Here is a 24305-nt window from a genome sequence, read left to right on the forward strand (position 1 = left end):
ATGGTAAATCATGAGAGATTGTGTTCCATGAGTGACAATAATCAATTTCTGATAAAGCAACATCCCAAAGGCTTGGCTAACTGTATTGTAAAGTTGGAACTAGTATTTTGAGGAAAAGTCCCTGAAGATGCATTGTGAGATAAAGTGACATAAAACCCTCCTTCAGCCATTTTTGCCCTTACTGGAGTTCTTGAGATGCTTTAATCCAACTGTTAAATATTTCAGGCCACCTTTTCCATTTAATCAGAAAACACTTGTTTCTCACCCATCCTTTCTTCATTAGAATTTCTTCTATTCTGCAAACATGGTCTTGGTTAGTGTTTACTTCTTGTAATTCTTCAGGGTAAAAAGATCCCACAACTTCCTCTTCTCTGTAATCTTTAATGTGTACACTGGTCTCTGCCCTTGTTCTAAAAGAACAGACATAATACATATTCTTTGGTAAAGATTTGCAGATATCTCTTTTCAAAAGCTCCTTTTGATTTAGACACCTTTACATGATCTCCTTTCTTAAAAAGCGCTCACATTTCCTTTATTTTAAAACTGTCCCCATAGACAGTTTTCCACATACTCAGTGAGTTAGCATGGGAAACATCACTTGGTCATTCTTTGATAGTTCTGTGATAACTTCAGTTGTAACTGTATGTGAAGGCCTGCAGTATGTCAATGCATCGACAGGTGCTACGGGCAGTAAAATACCGACATCTTTGATTTTAAAGTCCTGTAAAACTTCTTCAACAAGCCCTGGCTTGACTTCATTATTGGTAACAAAATGGTGTACACCTTGTTGTTTTAACAAATTCTTTAAAGCTTTGTTTAAAAACGCTTTTCCTCAATCTGTCTGTAATTTTTTAGGCACCCAGCTTTAAACACCTAAAAAATAACTTTAAACACCTTTGCCACCTCTTCTCCAATCTTATGCTTTAGGAATATTGCCCAGGCGTATTTAGACAAAATGTCTATCACTGTTAAAACATATTTACAACCATCACTGTGGTTAGAGTTGGGGTCATGCTGACATCCACATCAGGCACAACCATTTTATTTCTTTTAAATGTAATTCTTGCCGATTTGTGCAAAGTGTAAGCATCTTGATCTGTAAGCCAAGCTACAACCCGTTTTCTATTTAGAATTTTACTATGTTTTATTAGCAGCCTCATAGAAGGGTGTACAACCCCAAAACTCCCAACCTCCCTGGGAAAGCAATACATTTTCTTTAGCAATCCCACTATTTCTGACCCAAAACTTGAAGGCATATCAGAAAAAACAAACTTGGGTTGGTTTGGTTTTTTATATAATATAGAGCAATGCACCATATTTTACATTAATACTTAAAAGCAGAGTAATATGTGAAGCAACTATACATATTTGTATTTTACATTTGTTTCTGACTGTGGGCCATGTACATCTTAATCAATATTCAGTTTCAATTTTTTTACCCTTTAAGATGAGGTTGTGTCATGTAAAAGGTTTTATAATCTATTTTACAAACCCTCTGACACACCATCTGGCCAATTTTTGCTGGCACCTTATTTCCAATGCCTATCAGCAGTGACAACGGATATGGTGGCTCTTCTACCCCCTTTATCATTTTGACAACTTCAGTTATAGTTCAGTGGTCAAGTTAAGCCCTTTCAGTCTGTAGCTTTCGCTCATAATTATACTTTAGGATCTGTGCCACATTCAGTTCCGAAGAAATGCATCCAATCTGGTGAAATGTTTCCGAGCATCCCCAAAGTACACAATTGTGGCAGCACTGACTGGTTTAATCTATCACACAAGTTTCACAGTTATCTAAATGCTGTCCTTTCAAGCAAAGGTAAAGGGTTTTTACTACAACGGCACTAACAACAGTCTTTATAGCTCTGTTGGTCAACCACCTTACAGTAGAACTTCAGAGTTACGAACACAAGAGTTACAAACTGACCAGTCAACCACACACCTCATTTGGAAGTGAAAGTATGCAATCAGGCAGCAGCAGCAATCAGGGGAGCACCCCTCCCACCAAAAAAGCAAATACAGTTCAGTACTGTGTTGTGTAAACTACTAAAAAGAAATAAAGGGAAAGCAGTATATTTCTTCTGCATAGTAATGTTTCAAAGCTGTATTAACTCAATGTTCATTTGTAAACTTTTGAAAGAACCATAAAGTTTTGTTCTGAGTTACGAACATTTCAGAGTTCCGAACAACCTCCATTCCCAAGGTGTTCATAACTCTGAGGTTCTACTGTACTTTTTACGGTATTTTTTTTTAATCTTGCTTCATGCAAAAGGAGCATGTGCATATCAGGTTTATCCTTCCCAAAGGCTGGTTCTCTTATCCTCTTCATCCTGAAGTATCTGTCAAAAGCAAAGAAAAAAAGTAGGGTTTAAATCCTTCATTGTGGTAGTCTAAAAATTAAAAAGGCAAAAAATTCACACATGCTACCTCAATCATACCCTCATCTGTTTCTGAATCATCATCATCCCCGTCAGTCGCATTGTCAGGAACCGAGTTTCTCTCCGTGTCATCTGTCTTTGCTCCATTATTAAAAACAAATGGATAGGTTTTAAGCCTTGTATTTCTACCTCATTTTCTTTTAAAATGCTCTAAGATGTCTTACCTTGTCATGTGCTTCTGGCTTAGATAGTTCTGAAGCTAATGGCCACTTGCTACACACTTGGGTTGTGATCCTGTATGGTCCTGGCTTGGTTATCTGTCAAAAAAACCCAAACCCCTCATTTCAAAAGCATGATTGTAATAATTTTTTTCAGAATCTGTAAAAACGTTCAGCTACTTTTACCATAACAATGTCGCCATCTGCCCATGATTCATCAGTTACTGCCTGACTCTGAGCCTCACTAGCCTCTGACAATTCCACAGCCGCTCTGTCCACGTATATAAGGCTTTTCTTCCTCTCCTGCCTATAAAAAATATAAATATTTAACCTCTTATAATTTTTCAACAATTTGTTATAAAATAATATAGACCCTTCTTACCTCTGCCCTCGAGTCTGCCTGCTCCATAACAGGCAAAAAATCTCTCTGTGCCCTGTCCTTTACATCTTTTTCCTCATTTACAACCGGTGACAACTCCATAAAGTCTCCCTGGTTCTTCAGTTCAAATTCTGGATGGAACACGGGATTCGGTATTGGTGATTCCTCTTTAGCAAAATAAGTGTAATAAGCTTGTCTCTTCCGAACACATGCAGGCGCATTCAAAGGCAATTCTAACTTCTTGGTGTCTGTAGGCATCTTGTAAAAACATGATTGCTATCTATAGGTTCTCAATTTAAAACCCCGTGCAAAAAAGCATGGTTTTATACACACTAGTCAGACAATCATTGACTAGAGTTTTGCAGACTAATCCAGAGGTTCTCAAACTGTGGTCCGTGGACCACCAGTGGTCCGAGAGCTTCATTCAGGTGGTCTGTGGATAGTTCCCTCTAAGGTGAGCACCTGGGGGACCGCACACCTAATTAGTGGAGCCACGCAGGCATCCTGGAGAAGATGCATATGTAAGGTGAGGTGGTGCCCTTGGGGGGAATAGGAGGTAGGTGGAAGGGAGCAGTGGGGTGAGAAGAGGGGTGAGGGGAATTTGGGATGTGCAGGGCTGCGGTGGCCAGAGAAAGACTTTCTCCAGCTCCTTTCCAGCCCTAGGTCAGGGGCTGCCTCAGCAGGAGAGAGAGGGCACATCCATCGCATTAGAACAAAAAAAGTTTATTATTAAAATTTTTTTTTTATATTTACAATGGTTAGCTTTACACTAGTTAGCTAATGGTACAAACAACATTTGGAAAGATCCCTAAGTGGTCCGCCAAAACCCTCAGCAATTTTCAAGTGGTCCGCGGAAAAAAAAAAAAAGCTTGAGAACCACTGAACCAATCCATTCTGCGAAAGGTTATTTCTAAATGGCTCATCAAAACAGCTGTATTTTTTTAATTGACCAACACTTGATAACCACGCCTCAGTGGTCATGTGGGACATTATGATTGGTTCAGGGAGATGCATTAGATGATGTAGTTATAGAACAGCTTCTGATTGGCTCAGCCAAGAGGTGTGATTTGCTCCAAGCTAGCTGACCCTGGAATTGTTGGCATTTCACTAGAGGCAGTCACAGAGTTAAGGTGGTTTTCTCTTCTCTCTGCCATGTGATCAGTAACAGGCTTTCTTGCTGCTTAAAACTCACTCTCTCTCTCTCTTTGTTCTTTCTGTAACAGGCGAAGAGGCTTTTGCTTTTCTTGGCAGTTCTCTCAATTTGTCTTGTTCATGTACTCTAAAAATACATGTACTATTCTTTATTTCAAAAGATATACAATTATTTTTCAGACTTTATTTCAAAATAACCTAAATGCATAAAGAACATTTTTTTCTAAAAACTAATATTTATTAATTTTGTCACACTATCTGGATTTGCTTACGACTGAGTGCCAACCTTAGGACAGACTGTCAAGAAGCAGAGCAGAGACCCCAAACTGGTTGTATGTTCTATATCAGATATCACCAACCCAGTAACAAGTGTGAACTCCTAAATCACTATAACAGTCTTACCATGGAGTCACAGATGGTCCCCTGGGGAATTCCAGTCAATTTTGCCACTCAGGCAGGCTGGCCTATGTGATAGATGTCAGTGCTTAATTTGTAACGAAAGAGGTGCTGGAGGTCAAACAATTTTTTTTACATTCATAACTGATGCAGCAAGCCCAGATATGCCGAGGTTATGAACTGCCAAGCCTAGCCCTGGTGCAAATTAAGCATTAATAGATGGTCACTTTACACAAAAGATCACAAAATAGTCAGGTTACTTCCAGTCCTAAAAGACCAGTTACTTACCCCAGGTCAATGTGTACCTTTTATCTCACACCAAAGACAACGCTTGTAGCCCCTATAGTAAATATCTAAGGATTTATTAACTAAGAAAAGAAATGAACGAGTTATTACAAAGTTAAAGCAGGCACACATATATACACAAATGAGTTACAGTCTCTAGTTTCAAAAGCTGACAGAATTGTAGTAATATGTCAGCTCTGAATGTCTTTTAGGGCTAACCCAGGTTAACCCTAGGAATCTTTGCTTCTGTTTTGTAGCTCTGGTCCTGTGAGAGTCCAAACAGCAAAAGATGAAAAAATTTCTTGTCAGCTATTTTTATTTCTTTTTTTCCAGAATTCAAGCTGATGGGACAAGCCCTTTTGCACATAGCCTCTTCATGGGTTTAATGGGGCAATTAACCAACTCTTTGTATTGTGATGTCCCACAATGGCCCATTTAGTTTTGATAGGCCTTCTTGATGGGCAGGAGATGATTCCTCCTGACTCAGTTCAGAGAAAATATGTTTTACAGATACAAAGCAAAAACTTAAATATTATCTTATAGTATGTGATAAAGATATTATAAGTGAGCTTAATGCATGCAGCAACTTACAAGAATTTTCTAAAGTCTAAACACCAAATACATTGTTATAAGTCCAATACCCATTGTAACCATACTAGTACATAGGTGAAGCAGACTAGTTTCCAGTGGTTAATTTGTCAGTGCTCGCCTGAGGCCTAAAGCCATAGCAAGAGCAGGCAGTCCTGGTCGGCTAGTGTCACAACCTTTATTTCAAAAAATGAATAAAGATTATTTTTTTTCTAAAGAGGTTAGTTGACATGTTTGTGTTTTAAAACTTATTCCTTTAGTGCAGATTTAAAAAACTCTTTTCTGACATTTTTCCTTTACCACTTTGTGATAATCCACTTTATAAATTATCTAAAAACCTATCAAATTATTTTTCTCTAAAAGTGTGTAAAAAAACTATATTTTCTTCTAACCTTAATATGTAAAAAACCACACATACAAATCACCCTAAGTTCCCTAAAAATAAATATTTTTTTCAAAATGGCCAACCACACCAAAAGTGTGCAGGTACAAATAGGAGACATGGGGTGGGACATAAACCAGAAGTGGGGAAAGGGAGGAGAAACCGGTCAAAATTATATGGTGAAGAATGCTATAAAGTTTTTAACTACTAACAGCTTTATCAATGACCTGATGAAAACATAAAATCATCACTGACAAAGTTTGCCATTGACCCAAAAATTGAGAGAGTGGAATCTTTGTGGACAATCACTCTAAGGGCTGAAAGCTTTCCTTCAGCAGAACCCTTAATTCTGCCTTGTAGTGACACCATGCAAAAGACAAACAATTATGATTTACATATTTTAGTGTTGTAGACTGCAATTAGATTAAACTGATGCTTTTAAAATGACACATTAGATGTTTTCATTTTTGATCCTTCTGGTGTCACTTTTAACCACTCCCAAATACTCTAGTTATCCATATACATTATGGGTTTGCTTGAATTAGTGAGAATTAGTATTCAGCTGCCAAAACTATGGCAATTGAGCCCACTTTCATTTAGACTCACATTTGATCATAAACAATGCCACAGCAGAAGTCAAACTGTACCTGGGAACAATTAATATGATAGTCGTTTGTCTCCATATTCAAGCTTTCATAAGGTTCAAAATCATCAGAGTACTCCAAAGGAGGTGAAATGCAGAGTCTAGAACCACTTTCTGTTTTAATCAGCACAGGTTTCTATAAAAAGAAACAAACAAATCACATCTTTCTTCTGTTATTAGCACACTAAGTAAGTAGTTATCACATGCTTCGTACAATGCTATATCCATGCATATTAGATATAAACTTTCAAATGTAACTGGAAAGATATTCCTTCCCTAAGTTTAAAGGGATACCATTAACTTAAAAATACTCTCCCATGTGAAATTTTATCTACTATTGTTACAAGTATTAGCAATGGCTGCATTTGCACTATAGAGCTGAATCAATCGGATTGCTCCAATGTAAGTAGCAATGGTGCAGTGTCTCCACATTAGCCATCCTGCTCACACTGCATTGGTTAAAAGTGTGAACCTGATCTTTGGATGTGTAAGCAGGGGAATATCAAATAAGAACAGGGTGGTAGCATTACTTCTGTATTGTCAATAGGGAGCCTATTATTGGATACTGTGTCCAGTTCTGGCGTGAACACTTCAAAAAGGATGTTGAAAAAATTAGAGAGGGTGTGGAAAAGAGTCCCAAGGTATGAATCGAGGTTGGGAAATCATGCTTTATAGTGACAAACTTAAAATGCTCAATCTATTTAGTTTACCCAAGAGAAGGTTAAGTGGCGACTTGATCATGGTCCACAAGTACCTACAAAGGGGAGGGGGAAAGAAATTTTTGATAGCAGAGGGCTCTTTAATTTAGCAGACAAGAAAGATAAGACAATCCAATGGCTGCAAGTTAAAGCTAGACAAATTCAGATTAGAAATAAAGTACAAATGCTTAACAGTGAGGGTAATTAACCATTAAAGCAGTTATGTAGGGATGCAGTAGATTCCCTATCATGTGAAGTTTAGTGAACTCCTATCTTCACTTTATTTTTAAATACCATTTGACATCACAAGAGAAAAGTAGCTTCCCAAAAAGAAAGTAATGGAACAGATTGCTAGAAACCTGCTAGTTGACATTTATCTAATTTATAACAAGTTACTTAAGCTCATTACATGTCAAAGTCACTTAAATAGAAAAATAGTGTAGTATGTTGGAATAGCTCAGTGCTTTGCACAATTCACATGTATGAAATTATCAGCACAAATAGGATTTAAACTATGTTCTGTACAGTATTCAACTTTATTACACACTATAAACTTCAAATGCATAAGGAAATTTTATAGCCTGAACCCAGGAATGACTAATGATGTTAGGGCTACTTGTACTTAAAGTTAAGCATGTACTTAAGTGCTTTGTTGGTCAAAGTCTAAAACTCATTACTTTTACAGCCATGGGGAAAAGCTGAGTACAGAAGCTACATTCAGTGTCCAAACTGTGTGTCATAACTGTGCTCCATTAGGATTCTCTGTCAAATTGCAAGAAGCCACCCAAACAACTCTATGTAGATGTATTCCAGCTGTCTCCAAAGTAGGAAACTAAATTAATAAAGGACTTCAGACTATAAAGTTGATATAAAGTTCCCATATGGTGATGGGACTGATATAATGTTTAGTCTAGATCAGAGGTTCTCAATCTTTTTGGGCTCAGGACCCATTTGTAAATGTTTATGACCTGTTGTGAGCCAGTAAATAGTCCGGGGCAGAGTAGCTGGGTGGTTTCTGTTGGATCCTGCCCCCTGTGGGGGTTGGATCCTACCCAGCACTAATATCCCACAGTGGTGGCTTCTGGGCTGTGGGGCTGTTTGGGCTTGGCTCTTCACTCTAGGCATTGCAACCTCCGGGGTTTCAGCACCACTCAGGTCTGGCCCTCCCCCTGACTTGACCAAATTTGTGAGCAAAGTTGTGACCTGACTCATGGGGTTGCAACGTCACGCACTCAAATTTGGCCTACCCGGGCTCCTGTCATCACAATACCGGGGCCAAACTTGAGTGGTGCTTGGACCCCAGAAGTTGCAGTGCCTGGAACAGGGAGACGAGCCCAGCCACCCCCTTGGGATGGGAGCTGCCACGTGACCCTTTGAAAAACATTCTGGGGACCCAATTTTGGGTCCCGACCCCCAGGTTGAGAAACCCTGCTCTAGGCTGCTCAGCTATCTTACCAGACATTTTAGAGGAAAAGACTGTCAGGTTTTTAGATCAGAGAAACTACTCTATGGGAAAATATGCTAAAGGTGTCCCTGTACCTATTGATAGTGACTGTGTCAAAATAATAATAAAAAAATAAATAATTTAAAAAAAATTATGGGCCAAATGTGCCAAGTGTGATGAACAGATACAAGGTCTGGTAGTAAGAAAGAAACAGTTTAGAAATGCATACTGCTGCTGACAAGGACGATATATATATAAAAAAAACCCCATACAGGTGGCTCCCTAGGGAGATGGTTGGTTGTGGCCTCTCACAAGATAATAGATTACTAGCAATAATTTCAATATAACACAGTACTGAACATTTTGCTGAAAGTATAAACCTAATAAAGAAAAAGTTTTGTTTTTAAAAAATGTCTAGCAAGCTGCTCTCTGTGGTTGGATTTAATTTCGTTTGAGTAATGTTCCTTACACAGGATCTGATCCTGTTCCCATTAGTGCTAAAACTCCCAGGAATTTCAATGAAACAGGTGTATGTACTATATTTTGAAGTAGTATAGTACAAAATTGATATATCAAAAATGAAGACTGAAGAAATTTGTTAAGGCAAGTCACTGCTTGAGCGAGAAAAGTTATCAAGTTTATATCTATATGAATGATTGAAATCAGTTATTTCAATCATCTTGCTTAGAATCAATCCAGGCTGGAACTGTAAAATTTACAAATTTGATTAATTCTATAGCCTGTTCATACAGGAGGTCAGACTACATGAGCACAATGGTCCCTTCTGGCCTTAAAATCTGTGAAAATAAGCAGAATAAGTCACTGAAGGAAGATAATATAGCAGGCACACAAACATTACGTTCATTCTTCCACAAACTGGTTCCTGCAGCAATATGTTCTTTCTGCTCCTGGTCTAATCAATAGTCCCTTTTTCTGCTGTTCCCCCCTTCCCCACACCCCAATAACCTGAGGTGGAAATCACGTTCCCTCTTCTTTCCATAGGGATCCTATTAAAAATATTAGCTGTCTGGGGCATACACACTTCCTCTGAACCATGTCATAGCTACTACTGCAACTGGTGTCAAACTAAAACTTCCAGGGAAACGTTGTAAAATGTCATAGCTCAAGACATCTTACTGCACACACAGCCTACTGAATTCTGATAAACTGATCACCTGCAAGATTTTTTTAAAAATACTTTTTTCCTCGTGGAATAAACAAGTGCGGGGCTGATGACCACTGTCCTCTCATGGGGAAGCAATATCCACTACCAGTACATGCTGCTCTTTTTCTTTAATTCAATAATGTAAGAATTCCCTACTGACTACTGCTCAGGCTGGAGGAACTGCACAGTGTGTCTCCCTGTATACCTGTGTAACACTGCAGAACTAAGGGCTGTAGTTAGGGTCAGGAAAGGGCCTCCCAACAAACTTGTTGCTGCCCCAATACAGTTCACCAAGGATGCATTCTTCCCTGCCACACCATACCTGACGCCATCCTTTACGCTGGATTTTGCTTGGTGCAGTCTGCGTGCTGCGTCCTTGCAGTTCAATTTCTTTTACTTGGGCTGCTGTACCAGAATCTGAAACAGGAATTAGGAACAATCTAATTGATAACACATATCCTCTTTGGAGTTCTTTCAGAATGTTTATAAGGCTCCCCAGGTCTGACACTTTTTTGATTCCAATGTCAAACAAAAAGTTAAACACAAGTTTGATGCTCCCTGGGGGTACCCAGGTTTGTGAGAAACCTCGCTTCCACCTGCCCTTAGCATGAGTGAACAGTGTTTGTGCCTGTTCGGGATCAGTGCCCTGATGCCACTGGCTACTGGCAACACTAGCAACTACCTCCATAGACTCCACTTTCTCTTTACAGGTTAGTGACAGGCACACACCAACCCAAGAATCCTTCAAGTATCCACTTGTAGTCTTCAGTCCCTGCCCAACTGGACACTCACAGAATTACCAGGCCCACTGATCCCAAAGGAACAGTATACCATTGCTTACTAGTTCACCTTGGAACACAGCTTTGCTTAGCACACACCACTTAGATTTGTTTATAGGAAAAGTATGTATATGTTTATTGAACAAAAGGTAGAGATTCATACAACAGCACACAGAAATTCTGGAAACAAAGTGTTACAAAACTGGGTCTTTTTAGGTCCCTCAGCCTGATATCAATTCTGGGCAAGATAGTGAAGTGGCTAATATGGGACTCGATTAATAAAGAAAAATACCAATCAACATGGGTTTATGGAAAATAGATCCTGTCAAACTAACTTGATTTTTGTTACGAGCTTACAAGTTTGGTTATAAAGGTAATAGTGTAACGGCCTCCACCTTCTGGGGATACATATTAACACCCTCTGGGGGAAGGATGTAACTCAAAAATTCTGTAGAGGACTGGTCAAAAGTACATTTTTCCAACTTTGCAAACAGGCCATGCTTTTGTAGCCTTTCCAGGATGGAATGAACGTGGTAACAATGCTCCTCAAGACTGACATACTTGTGTTTTCAGACATCAGGATAGATGACTACATACTGATCCAGGATTTCTCTAAATATGTGTCATTCACAAAGTGTTGCGAAAGGTTGCAGGACCATTGGTCAACCTGAATGGCATTACTAAATAGTTGAAGTGCTCATAGCAGGTTCAAAATGTGGTCTTCCATTCGTCCCCTGACCTGATGTGCATTAAGTTGAAGACTTTGGCAGACTGTACACGATCTACTAATTCTGAGATTAAGGGTACAGGATACCTGTTTCAGATCTTTACATGGTTTAGAGCCCACCAATCTACGCAAAGGCGTAGCGTTTTGTCCTTTTTCTTGACGAAAAAGACTGTAGCCCCTGCTGGTGAGGTGGAGTGCCGGATGAAGCCCTTGTCCAGGTTTTCAAGGATTTATTCACGAAGGGCTGCCAGTTCAAGCTCAGACACTGATCAGTCCATAAGGGATCTTCACCCCGGGTTGCAGATATATAGGGCAGTAGTAGTTTCGGTGCAGAGGCAGCAAGTCCTCATTGTTCTTTTCAAAAATGTTCGTGTAATCCTAATGCTTTTCAGGGAGATGGGGACTCAAGCTTGGCAGTAATTCCTTCTGGCTAGCTGTCGCCGTCTGGAGTTCCCTCATAGGTGCTGTCACTTCTGACTGGCAGGAGCCCATAACCCTCTCCCAGTTGGCATCAAGAGGTCCTTGGATCACAGTAACACCTTGTCTTACTATGCAAGGTGGCATACTGCATTCTGTAAGTGAATCCCAATCAAGAGATGAGCAGGGAGGCTGTGAGTTTAAACCAGTCACGAACAGCATGTTATGTTAGGGAACAAGTTTCCTGTTTATGCCAAGAAGTCCAGTTCACATGTTTTCACCCCAAATCTGTTTGCCTTATGAATCAAATATACCATGGAGAATCTGTTTCATCCCACCAATATGCCTTTCACCCAAAATTAGAAGCTGCACATTGTATGCCTTCATGAATCAAATAAACTGGCTCTTCATATGTGGACAATGTCTCCTGTTCTATTGTAGCCCTAAAGAAGTGGTGAGATTTCAGATAAGATTGTATTTCGCCTTCTGTTCTTTAATATAAATAACTGAACATTATTTTAATGAGTCTACACTTTTTAGTGAGATCTCAAGAAATATTTTGGATTTTAACTAATGCTATCTGCATGGTCTCCTTTGTAAGTCTAAGCAAACTAACCTAAGAGATTTAAAGCAACAAACAATAAAACAACAACTTTAAGCAATTGCTTGATATTTTAAACTTGTCCCTTTCAGACCAAACCAATCAACAGCAGGGAAAACATCCTTAAAAGTGCCTTTAAAACAAGTGTATCCTTACTCCTTGAAGCAGGGGTGGCCAACATGAGCCTGAGAAGGAGCCAGAATTTACCAATGTACATTGCCAAAGAGCCACAGTAATATGTCAGCAGCCCCCCATCAGCCCCCAGCACCTCCCACTTGCCGCAATCAGCTGTTTCGCATGCACAGGAGGCTCTGTGGTGGAGGGGGAGGAGCAAGGGCCTTAGGGGAAGAGGTGGAGTGGGGGCAGGGCCTGGGGCAGAGCAGGGGGTTGAGCAGTGAACCGTCGCCACCCACCCTCCCCTCCCCGGCATATTAGAAAGTTAGCATCTGTAGCTCCAGCCCTGGAGTCAGCGCCTATGAAAGGGCTGCATATTAACCTCCGAAGAGCCGCATGCAGCTCCGGAGCCACAGGTTGGCCACCCCTGCCTTGGAGGAAGGCTGGAAGTATAATAAATGTGGTAGAGATACTAAAGAACTGAAGATTGAAGATCATAAGTAAATATAAGAAGAAATCTTGGTGATTTGTATTGTTACATGGTAGAACAGCTAAGCCTCAACCCCTAGTCTATGACAATAGCTTGCAAGACTGTATCTTTTGTATGCAGTTACTGCCTAAAACATTGGTTGTATCTACAGTTTTACTGAACTGCTGATTGTATATGATAGAGTTCTGGGTGAATTAATAAACTGTTGACTTGTTAAAAATAGCCAAATGTCCTGATTTTAGAAATACTGTCCCAGGTAAACACTGACCTGAGAAGAACCTAGCATTAAAATTACTAAGCTAAAGCTCCCTGGACTCAGTAAAAAGAGTGTAACCTAATTACATTTCATTCTGATATTGGCAATAACACTTCTCAAATTGGCAAATCTAGTTTGTTAGATTTCAGTTTTAATGTCCAAATGGCACCTCAGCAAACTCATAAAATCGACCCTCATTGATACTTATACCTTTATCAACCAAATTTGTAATCGCCTCAAAGAATGAAATTAGGCTTATTTGACAAGATCTATTTTGATCAAACCATGTTGACTGGCATTAATTATATTCCTATCCTTCAAATCCTCATTGACTTAATCCCATATTGGCTTTTCCATTATTTAGCCCTGGATTGCTGTCAGGCTACTCATCCTGCTTGCCCTTTTAAAATATTGACACAACATTAGTATTCTTCCAGTCTCCTGGAATTTCCCCATCATTACAAGATTTATTAAAAATGAACCTCAGTGACCAGGTATTTTCTTGGACAACTCTAAGTGGTGAATGGAGCGGTCCAGTGGCCAGCAATGGGGGTGGGTGTGCAAGGTTGATGATGAGGCGAAGATGCAGCAAGTGGGGCTGGTTGCTCCCCCTTCTGGTCCGTCAGCACAGCCCTCGCTGCAGCCAGCAGGGCCCTGCCCCCGGTTCTGTTTCTGGCCAGCACTGGCTGCAAGCTGCAGTGGCTGGTGAGTGCAGGAAGGCGCCAGGCAGCAGTTTGTTATGTGTTGTCTCTGCTGCCCATCCATTGGCCCTTTATGTGCTCCCCCTCTCACTGTCCTCTCCCTGCTTTGCCCCTTCTCCCCTCCTACCCCCCAGCCCTGCTACTCTTCCATATACCTCCCAGCAGGTTGCGTCCTGCTCCCAGTGCTGTGCGGAGAACTAGCCCCTGGTTGGAACACTCAGATCACTAACAGCCTGGCCGGCAGGCTCCTTCCTTCCCCCACTGCCTCTGACTTGGCTGGTGCCCCAGGAAAACCCAAGACCCTCCAGCCCAGGGCGCTGGCCTGGAGGAGCCAAGCCCTGCATGTGCCATCCCTGGCATGGGGAAGCCTCTCTGCCCTTCAGCTAAGTTCTGGAGTCGGGGGAAGTGATTTCCAGCCTGTTCACGCCCTGAATCTGTAGGCTCCACAGAAGCCCCCAGGACAGGGGCTTAGCACTCTCTTCACACACCTCCACCAGCCTGGGTCCTGTCCCCAGGGAGTGCAGGGCCACTCCGTCCCCTAAGCACCCTCCCTGCTGAGCCACCTCTCTGCCCTTGTTCGCTAAAGCCCCTGCAGTCAAGTTCCCTGGGCCCTGGTGCACAATGTATCCTTTGGGTTTAACCCCTTCCTGCCCATGCTGTAGCCAGGGGACAGGAGGTGGTTGGGTTAATGTCGGTGGCCAGCAGCAGCTTGGAGGTGTTAGCTGTCTTTCGACTCTGTGAGGGCAGGAAGGGGCAAGCTGCTTTCAGACACATAGGAGTGGGGTGGGGGAGAAGAGATGAGCTCTGCAAAGACACAGGGCAGATCATCCCTTCCTCCTCTCTTTCTCCCCTGCAGCTGGACGCAGATCCCATCTCTTCCTTCCCACACAGTGCCAAAAGGCTGCTGCTGGCCACATTCTGGTGTGAACCCTGGCAGAAATCTGGGGAGCAGGGGCATGTGACCCACATGTTGCCTTAGGAAGATGTAGTGCCAGGTACCAGGAGAGGCTGGTCTGTCCCAGGAGCCCAGGCAGGCATGGAGGGCGGAGAACGTCAGGCAGGGAGGGTCAGGTCGGTCGGTCACCCCCCCGTGTGAGAGAGGTGTACAGGAGTGTGTGTGTGTCACCTCTTCCCGTGTGTGTGGGGGAGGGTAAGGGTGTGTGTGTGTGTCACCCCTCCCTGCGTGAGCCCTAAAGCCTTAAAGATAAGAAGGTAAATAAAAAGAATCCAGCTATGCAGGATTTCTTTTTAACAGGGTCTCAGTCAACTTGATGTTAATTTGAACATTTGGACTGCATAGTTCTGATTGATTACCATTGAACTCGCTTGAATACGAGTAATGTTACCAGATGTCCCCTATTACTAATGGACTGCAAAGTATTTCATCATCCTTAAGTGATATGAGTGCACCATCCTACTTCTTTTCAAATATAGAACAGAAATATTTATTGAACACGCCTTTTTCTCTCTCACATACACACACGCGCCATACCTTGATCTGAACTGACCAACACTTGAATGATTAGGGTATAAGGACAATGGCTACTAATGGATATGGCTTACCTCTAGAAGAGAGATTGTAGGAGGTTTTGAGGCCTATGAATTAAGACTGGCATACCTGCTTTACACGGAGACACTTAAGCTATAAATAGATTGAGCTCTTTATCAAATAGAAAGTTAAGAGGTAACTTGATACATAAAAAGATTTCTGATAGTAGAGGGCTTTGTATTCTAGCAGACAAAGGCATAATGATATCCAATGGATAGAAACTGAATTTAGACAAATACATAGGAGGGTAAAAAAGAGAAAAAAGCAATATTTGGTTACAACTATGTTGGTTTCAACACCTAGCAAACTAGAGCCCCAACTGCGTTAAATAACTTCAGCCTGGTTATGAACATGTTTAAGATCCAGTTTACATTAAATACTGGATCTGTCTGGGGCTCCACTGAGTTATAATCAGGCTTCCTGTTAGGATTGTCTCTGTAGTGTAGTATAGGCGTTAGTGCTTTGATGAAGTGGTGTCATGGAGCCTCATTTTCACCACATTCAGCTGGTACTGTCTTACCACCCTTACTCCCTCACAGCTCACCTTCCTTAAAATCCAGTAGCCATGCCAATAGCTTATTAGTCTAATAAGCAAAGGTTTTAAATGGTGACTCTAGTAAGATATTGAGTAACTATTACTTTTAACTCACCATTTATCCTTGCAGTCTGCAACCCACATCTAAAGAATTCTTGAAAACTGGGTTTTCTGCGACAGTTTCTTGACTCTGAATTAGCTCCATTTAGATACAGAGAAAATCCTTGTTCTAAATGCTCTAGTTTGATTTGCATGGGGTCCTTTCTTTTCAAATGTCTCAATATCCTAAAATAGAAAGGACAGTAATTAATGTGATCTTCACAGAAATATCTATGAATTAACAATAGATATATATTGCTGGGTTGTGGAGCAAAAGAACATATTCACAATCTGAATCATAAAAGCTTCCAAGGTATAACCGCCCAGAGCTATTCTATTTCTACAGTTCTTTTACAGTTACAGACATTGTGACACCTATATTAAGGCTGTCCAAGCATTTCCATTCTAACCAATCATTTTTAGCTCCTTATACTTTTCTCAAAGTTTTATATTTTTAGCTGAAATTTAGAACATTTGCACTCAACTCAGGAAGCAAATTATTTCTGAAACTTTCACTCAAAATCTTTATTAAATGGTTGAGCTGTTTTCAAGAATCGACAAAAAAAAGTCACAATTTTCTGCTAATAATTGTGACTTTAAAAATAAAAAACTTTAGCAGTTCTGATAGAGATAATGGAAAGCTAACATTTGGCGGAGAAATCACCCCAAGTTCCATGAGTTTTTTTCCAGCAGTCCAGTGAATATCAGTTTGGATTCAGCAAAGTTGACAGTTCAGTAAAAACATGTTGCATGTGCATTTATTTTTATATACAATAAAACTAATTGACAGTTCTCCACTGGCAGTGTGTACTGTATTACACAGTATTGCAACCCTGAAAGCTCAGAAATCATAAGTCAGACCTTCCTGCCCTCCCCCTGAAATCATGCTGTTGTCCCAAACATGAGTTTTTTAAAAAAAGAAGATCAGTCATGGTTTTTGTTCTGTCTTCTGATATTTGAACTCCTCCTGCCCACCCCAGTGTGAGTGCACAATACTTACAGTCTTGCCAACGCTTGCACATTTAATCGTGAATAAGGCAATTTTGTCCCCTGCTGAAGGCCCTCTTGCTAAAGAACCCAACTGAGATCAGGGCCTGTAACGGGGAATACAAAACCCATACTGAGCTTAGGCAGGAGAGGAGTGTGACATTCTCCTGGTGTTATCTGGTCTGGTGATCTGCTAGGTCACTCCAACCCTTGGCTCTGGGAGTCAGCCTTACCCTGCTCCACTGTGAGAACCCCCACTCCTGGGCTGTTCTTGCACAGCCTCTAGCATGGAAGCTGCTCCCAGCTACGTGAGTGAGCACTTTTGGCCAGCCGCTGCTTGAATTGTGCAACTGGATGACACTAGCCAATATCTCCAGTCACAGACACAACCCTAGGAACCTCCATCTTGCAGCATCCAGTTATGCCCACTGGACGCTGCAAGCTTGTATGATTTAGTCAATTTAACAAAGAAATTGATATGTACCAGGCTTGTTATCCCCAGGGGAGTCTCTGACACTCTTCAAACCAAATGCACCGCTTCAGGCAGAATACACAAACAAATGTATTAACTACAAAAGATATAATCACTTAAAATCTAAGTCAAAGCACAAGAAGTCAGATTTGGTCAAATGAAATAAAAGCAAAATGCATTCTAAGCTGATCTTAACACTTTCAGTGCCCTTACAAACTTAGATGCTTCTCACCACAGGCTGACTGGTTGCCCTTCAACCAGGCTCTCCCCTTTGATCAGCGCTTCAGTCGCTTGGTGGTGGTGTCTGTAGATGGAGGTGGAAGAGAGAGAGGATGGCAAAGTCTCTCCCTTTTATCATCTTCTTTCTTCCCTCTTGGCTTTGCCCCCACCCCTTCAGAGTCAGGTGAGCATTACCTCATCGTAGTCCCAAACTGACCAAGAGAAGGGGGGTGACTCACTGGAGAGTCCAATAGATCCTTTGTTGCTGCCTAGGCCAGTGTCCTTTGTTCCTGGGACGGTGGGCTGGGTTTGTCCCATACATGCCCTTATGAGGTGTGAACTGACCCTCTGCTTCTGGAGAGTTTTGCCAGGGCTTGTTTTAAGCCATGACAACACATTTTCAGCCTCATAACTATATACATGAAATTATAACCTATAACATTACTATAATAACAATGCTCAGTGCATCATGAGCCTTCCGAAGACACCCAACATGACAAACTTTGCATTGGATACCACACAATCATATTAGAAGGATGAACATGGGGGTGCAGGGTCTTCCCCCGAGGTACAGAGCGTCACAAGGAGCATTTCCTATCTGCAGGCAAGCAGCTCAGCCACACCCACATGCAGCTGCCAATCATGGAGGCGGGCACTCACAGCTGCACCCAAGAGAGGAAACAAGGCATACTATAAAGGAGGGAGTGCAGAGAAGGTTGGAGTGGAAGGCAGAAGGGCCTGGGACAGCAGAGGGGCAACATGCTGTACCAGGCTCCCTCCCAGAGCACAGTTAAGAGACTGAGACATACTTCCAGACACAATCAAAGAACTTCCCTGACCATGAGCAATCTAAGGTGGGTTCCAGTGAGGGCAGAAGCCACCCTCCAAAGAACCACACTCAGAGTCTGTGACAAGGCCCCATTATGTGAGGCAGTGTACAAAAAGTGAGAGGCAGTGGGTTAGGGCCCTCCTTCCTAGACAGGGCATCTGCCACCATGTTTTCTTTTCCCTTTATATGCACAATTTCCATATAAGATTCTTAAAGTATATGGCTTCAGTGCAAAAGCTTAGCATTTGAGCCTTTAGTTTTGCTTAGCCAGACCAATGGTGAATGATTTGTTAAGACCTTGAACTTCATATTGAAAAGTTAGGGCCTTAGTTGCTTAACTGCCCACACTATAGCATAGCATTCCTGGTCTATGATAGAATAATTCTGTTCAGTTGGTGTCAGTGTTTTGTTTAAGACAATTGTGTGATTCTTGTTATTCTCCTGTTTGCATAAGCACAGCACCCAGACTAATGTCTGATAAAACATCTGCACACAGTTCAAACATTTTGTCAAAATTAGGGTTAGCTTTTTAGACAAGATCTTTAGATGAGATTTTCTTTATCTTATCAAATCTTTCCTGGCATGCTTTCATCCAAACAACTTTGTTTGGCTTAGCCTTTTTACGTAAATCTGTGATTGCAGATACGTCACTGAACCCCCACAGAAACTTTCTGTAATAATTTACTAGACCTATGAAAGATTGGACCTCTTTTTTGGTTTGGGGTACAGGCCAATTCACAATGGCTTTAACATTAAAAGGATCAGGGAATATTTGACCTCCCCCGCCCCCGCACACACACCCAAACACACTGAAACAGTGTCCCAGATAATGAATTCTGGCTGCTCCAATTTTACGCTTAGAGGTTTTATGGTTACGCCTACCTCCCTGGGTTTTGACAGTACAACTCCCAAGTGTTCTTTGTGTTCAGCCCAAGTGTTGCTAAACACTGCAATATCATTCACATATGCTCTTGTGAAGTTCTGTTAACCATTTAACACTTGGTTAACCAGCCTCTGGAAGGTGGCCCCGGCACAAATTAAACCAAACAGTAACACTGTGAACTCATACATATATATCCTATATCTGGATTGAAAGCAGATTTTTTCTGTGCATTCTCATCCAAAGGGATCTGCCAATAACCTTGAGTTAAATCAAAAGAACCGAGATATTTAGCTTTGCTTAAAATGTCCAGCACCTGACCAATTCTTGGCATGGGATATACATCTGGTACTGTAACAGCACTGAGTTTTCTGTAATCAACACAAAACCTTAATGTGTTGTCTTTCTTAGGGACCAAGGCCACAGCTAATGCCCAATAGCTGTCAGACTAGAATTACTCCTAGGTCTAACATGTTTCGTATTTCTGCACAAATTTGTTTTTTTACCTTGCCAGTGGCCTTGTAGGGTCTGCTGGGAGGTGGCTGTCATCCTTTTGTAATGATCTTATGAGTTAGCAAGTGTCTTCCCTAGCTTATTAGAAAATACCTTTTTGTATTCTTGCAGCACTGACAACACCTCTGCCCTTTCAACTGGTGTTATCTCACTGCAGATATCAATGCTTTCCAGAGTTGAGTTATTTTGGCATTCAGCTATTAAATCAATGAGGTGGTGTGCCTCAGTTTCCCTTTCTACACAGCAGATCATGTTTACCATGGCTTCCCTGCTGTGATAGGCTTTAAGTCTGTTTACATGTCCTAGCTGTGGAACAGCATTACCATGAGGCTCTAACAGAATATGTATCTTCATTTACCACTTCTACCACCTCAAAGGGTCCTTTCAAGAATTTTGCATTTTGTACCTTTTCACGGGGCTTAACACTAACACCAATTTCCTATTACAAAAGAGTGTTTACTAGTATGTTTATCATAACACACCTTTTGTTTGGATTGTCTGATTTTGAGGTTAGTTTGAACAGTACCCATCATGTCTTTTATCTCTTTTCTGAACCCCTGTACATGTTCAGTCACTGGCTCCTCCTTCACCTCAGTGTTCCCTTCCCGGGAGACTCTGATGAGGTCTAGGGGGTCTCCTCACTTTCCTTCCATATAGGAGGTCAATTGGGGAGAATCCTACTGATTCTTGGGGTACCTCTCTGTAAGCAAACAACAAAAATGGTAACAGTTCATCCCAATTTTGAACCCTTTTGTTTGCATACATTCCCAGCATGGATTTTAGGGTCCCATTAAATCTTTCCACCAAACCATTGGTTTCTAGGTGATATGGGGCAGTTTTTAGTTGTTTCATCCCACATAACTTCCATGGCTCGCTGAATAGCTGTGCCATGAAATTTGACCCATGATCAGATAAAATCCCTTTAGGGAGATCTGCTAAAGATGGTGAGAAGGGCTCTTGCCTCCGTTTCTGCCTCAGTACTAGATGGAGGTACTGTTTCAGGAAATCTAGTGGCAAAATCCACTATCACTAATATATATTTATTTCCTTGGAGGGTAAGACGTGGCATAGGCCCACAATGTCCACTGCTACCCTTATGAATGCCTTCTGTATTACAGGCAAGGAGCATGGAGGGACTTTCTGGGGTCCTGCAGGTCTTTTCCTTTTTTGACATAATTCACAAGGCTTGCAATAATTCCGCAGATTATTCTGTATTCCTGACCAATAGAAATTTTTCTTCACCCTGTCATAGGTTCTCTGTGCCCCCAAGTGACCAACAAAAGGACAGTCATGTGCTAACAATAATTCCCCATGGTATTGGGTGGGCACAAGCAACTGCTTATAGGGTTGCCCAGGGCTTTTGTTCTTTCCCACAGGAGCCTGTATATACAACCTCCCATCTTCTTCAAAAAATCTCTTCCCATCTTCCTTTCCTGTGGCTCCCACTAGGTCACACTTTTTTATGCTCTCCAGAGTATATGGTCTGATCTTTGCTCACCTGCAAAATGCTGGCAGCTGACAATTGGGACAGCTTCTTCAATCACAGGGATCATATCCCCCGCCACTGGCCCTGAGAGCATGCTGCCTTTTATACTGTTTTTCAGGAGTTACCCTCAGTCCCTCCCATACCTGGAGACAGCAGAGGAGTCAAAGAGACCTTCTCTATCTCCTTCAGCAGTTTCTGGGACCTTACCACTCCCCTCTGGGATCACAGTACAATATTCCCTTTTGATGTAAGTTACCATATTAATAGCCTTAGCTACATGAAAAAAATCATTCCCAACAAGCATTTCAGTAGGGATGTTGTCCACTACCCCTACAGTCAAATCACTTTCTAAACGTTCCCACTCCACATGCTCTTTAGCTAATGGCACAGGAATCCTAGATCCTCCCACTACCACAAGCTCTGCCATTAGGCCAGGTAACATGTTAGTGTCTTGGATCACACTCTGCTTAACCAGAGGAATCTGTGCACTGGAGTCTCGCCACCCTATGCACTCTCTGTTATTGATAATCTTGATAACCTTAGCAAATTTCATATCTAGCTCTGCAGAGCCAGCCCCCTTAAAACTCATCAGTAGGGCCCTACCAAATTCACCGTCCATTTTGGTCAATTTCACGGTCACAGGATTTTAAAATTGTAAATTTCATGATTTCAGCTATTTAAGTCTGAAATTTCATGGTGTTGTAATTGTAGGGGTCCTGACGCAAAAAGGAGTCGTGGGCGGGGGAGAGGGGTCACGAGGTTATTGTAGGGGTAGCACTGCCTGCAGAGCTCGGCAGCTGGAGAGTGGTGGCTGCTGACTGGTAGCCCAGCTCTGAAGGCAAAGCCGCTGCCAGCAGCAGCACACAAGTAAGGATGGCTTGGTATTGCCACCCTTACTTCTGCCCTGCTGCCTGTAGAGCTGGGCCCTCAGTCAGAAGCCGCCACTCTCTGGCCGCCCAGCTCTGAAGGCAGCAGTGCATAAGTAAGGGTGGCATGGTATGGTATTGTCACCCTTACTTCTGCACTGCTGCTGGCGGGGCATTGCCTTCAGATCTGGGCACCCGACCAACAGCCACTGCTCTCCGGCTGCCCAGCTCTGAAGACAGCATAGACATAAGGGTGGTAATACCGCAACCCCCCCTAAAATAACACTGTTACCCCCCCCTTGCAATTCCCTTTTGGGTTAGGACTCCCAATTTGAGAAACGCTGGTCTCCCCCATGAAATCTGCATAGTATAGGGTAAAAGCACACAAAAGACCAGATTTCATGGGGAAAAATGAGATTTCACAGTCCGTGATGTGTTTTTCATGGCAGTGAATTTGGTAGGGACCTACTCATCAGGTAAACTGCAGGTGCCTCTGGCCTCTGGGGCTACTGTGCTGATGACAGCTGCATTAACATGGATTGGATAGGGCTTAGTTTCTTTCATCTTAGGGCACTGATTTTTCAGATGCCTAGTGGAGTTACACTGGTAAAACGTTCTTGGGCCCTCCCTCTTCACAGGAGGTTTGTGATGGGGATAACCAGGAGAGGAATAATTCTGGTGGTGAGGGGAGGAGTGCTTAGGCTCCCAACTACCCTTCTTTTTCCCAGGGGTAAAACAGGATCCCCCCTTTACACTGGGTTTGTGCCCCTCAGCCTGTAGCTTGCACTCATTGGACATCTTGGCTTGCTCAAAGGCATCAGCCAGCGTAGCCATCTCTGATACAGGTTTAGCCCATAGGCAATTTTTTACATTGTTAGTGCATATACTCAAGAAATGTTCTTGAGCAATGAGATCAAGCAATCTGTCATAATCTGCAGCCCCTTTTCCCTTTACCCATTTTCTTATTAAGTCACAGATCTTATAAACATATTCATTATGACTCAAGCAAGCACTCCCTTTAAGATTTCTAAATTTTTCACCTATACTCTTCAGGAGTGATTTGAAACCTTTATAAAATTGTTTCCTTAAATTTAGAATATATCAAAGCTTCCTGAACTGGCATTAAATACATTCAAAACTTTAACAACAGTTTTGCAACCAGTGTGAGGACTTTCTTGTCCTCAGGAATCTTATGAACTTCACGTAGCTTTTCAAAAGTGGTGAAGTACTCCTCAATGCAGTTTGTCTCCTTCTATGCAGAACATAACTGGTCCCAGCTGTGGATCATCTCGACTGGAGGATGTCAGTGACTCTGGGATCTTCCCACGTTTTTCTTTCTCTCCTTCTCCTCAGCTTCTTATTTCAATTCCACGGCTCTTATGTGGGTGGCTTCTTCAGCTTCCCGTGCAGCACATGCATCTTTCTCCTATGCGCCAGGGCAGCACCTGCTTCTTTTAGGCTCAATTCTGTCAGCCACTTTTGGTGCTGGAGTTCTCTTTTTCTTCTGCTTCCAATCTGGCCCTCTCTAACTTTCCAATTGTTTCACTGTTCATTTTTATGCCTTACTGTTTCTATTTCCATTACCCGAAATAAACAAACAGAAAACAACTGTAACCTCTTTTTGACTGTTTCTAGCTACCGCACTTGAGACTCACTTAAAATTGCTATACCAGTGCTTAAAGTGTAAACTTCACTTAAAATAACATACTGTGCATATACTTTCGTCCGCTACACCACAGTGACATTACCCAGGATACAATTTGGACTGAAGAACAGCTGTGTCCCATCAGTTCTCCAACCTGTGGTGCCTTTTACACTGCTTTCTTGTGAGAGTTACTACCCTGGTTTGTTCACACAAAGCCTCCAGCATGTAAATTACTCCCTCTTGCACTGTAACAGTGCTACAGCCAGTCACCCTTTAATTACACTGCAGAGCAACAACAGCAAAGTCCCAGTCCCAGACTCCCCCCTCCACCCCAGAAATGTGCATCTTGTACTGCCTAGCCCCCTCCTAGGCAACACAAGCTCATATAAAGTCCATCATTTTATTAACAGAA

The 24305-nt window shown here is 42.0% G+C and overlaps 1 protein-coding gene and 1 long non-coding RNA gene across 21 annotated transcripts in view; both read right to left on the reverse strand.

Moving 5' to 3' along the window:
• The window catches only part of KATNIP (katanin interacting protein), a 167282-nt gene that overhangs the window by 133459 nt on the left and 9518 nt on the right, over window positions 1–24305 (reverse strand). For 15 of the 18 annotated variants that reach the window (XR_006284499.1, XR_006284495.1, XR_006284496.1 and 12 more), the window contains 3 exons: window positions 16013–16182; window positions 10051–10145; window positions 6426–6557 (listed from right to left, as the gene is read on the reverse strand). Coding sequence is in view for 12 of the 18 variants with exons in the window: in XM_037910893.2 (XP_037766821.1) it covers window positions 6426–6557; window positions 10051–10145; window positions 16013–16182 (397 nt within the window). In the remaining 6 variants the exon portion in view is untranslated. Of the gene's footprint in view, window positions 1–6425; window positions 6558–10050; window positions 10146–11321; window positions 11512–16012; window positions 16183–16996; window positions 17091–24305 lie in introns of those variants that run through there. The other 3 variants (XM_037910894.2, XM_043524407.1, XM_037910898.2) reach the window with 3 other exon arrangements.
• LOC114018491 lies at window positions 2137–3470 on the reverse strand. Of its 3 annotated transcripts, XR_005227080.2 has the most exons (5): window positions 2979–3470; window positions 2783–2903; window positions 2603–2695; window positions 2439–2519; window positions 2137–2339 (listed from the first exon to the last, which is right to left on the reverse strand). It is a non-coding gene; the product is annotated as an uncharacterized LOC114018491 (long non-coding RNA). The 3 variants fall into 3 exon arrangements; XR_003563809.3 differs by having other exon boundaries at window positions 2783–3470; XR_006284500.1 differs by having other exon boundaries at window positions 2428–2519; window positions 2783–3470.

This window comes from Chelonia mydas, chromosome 10 (assembly GCF_015237465.2).
Source record: "Chelonia mydas isolate rCheMyd1 chromosome 10, rCheMyd1.pri.v2, whole genome shotgun sequence".
In the NCBI taxonomy this organism is placed as follows: domain Eukaryota; kingdom Metazoa; phylum Chordata; order Testudines; family Cheloniidae; genus Chelonia; species Chelonia mydas.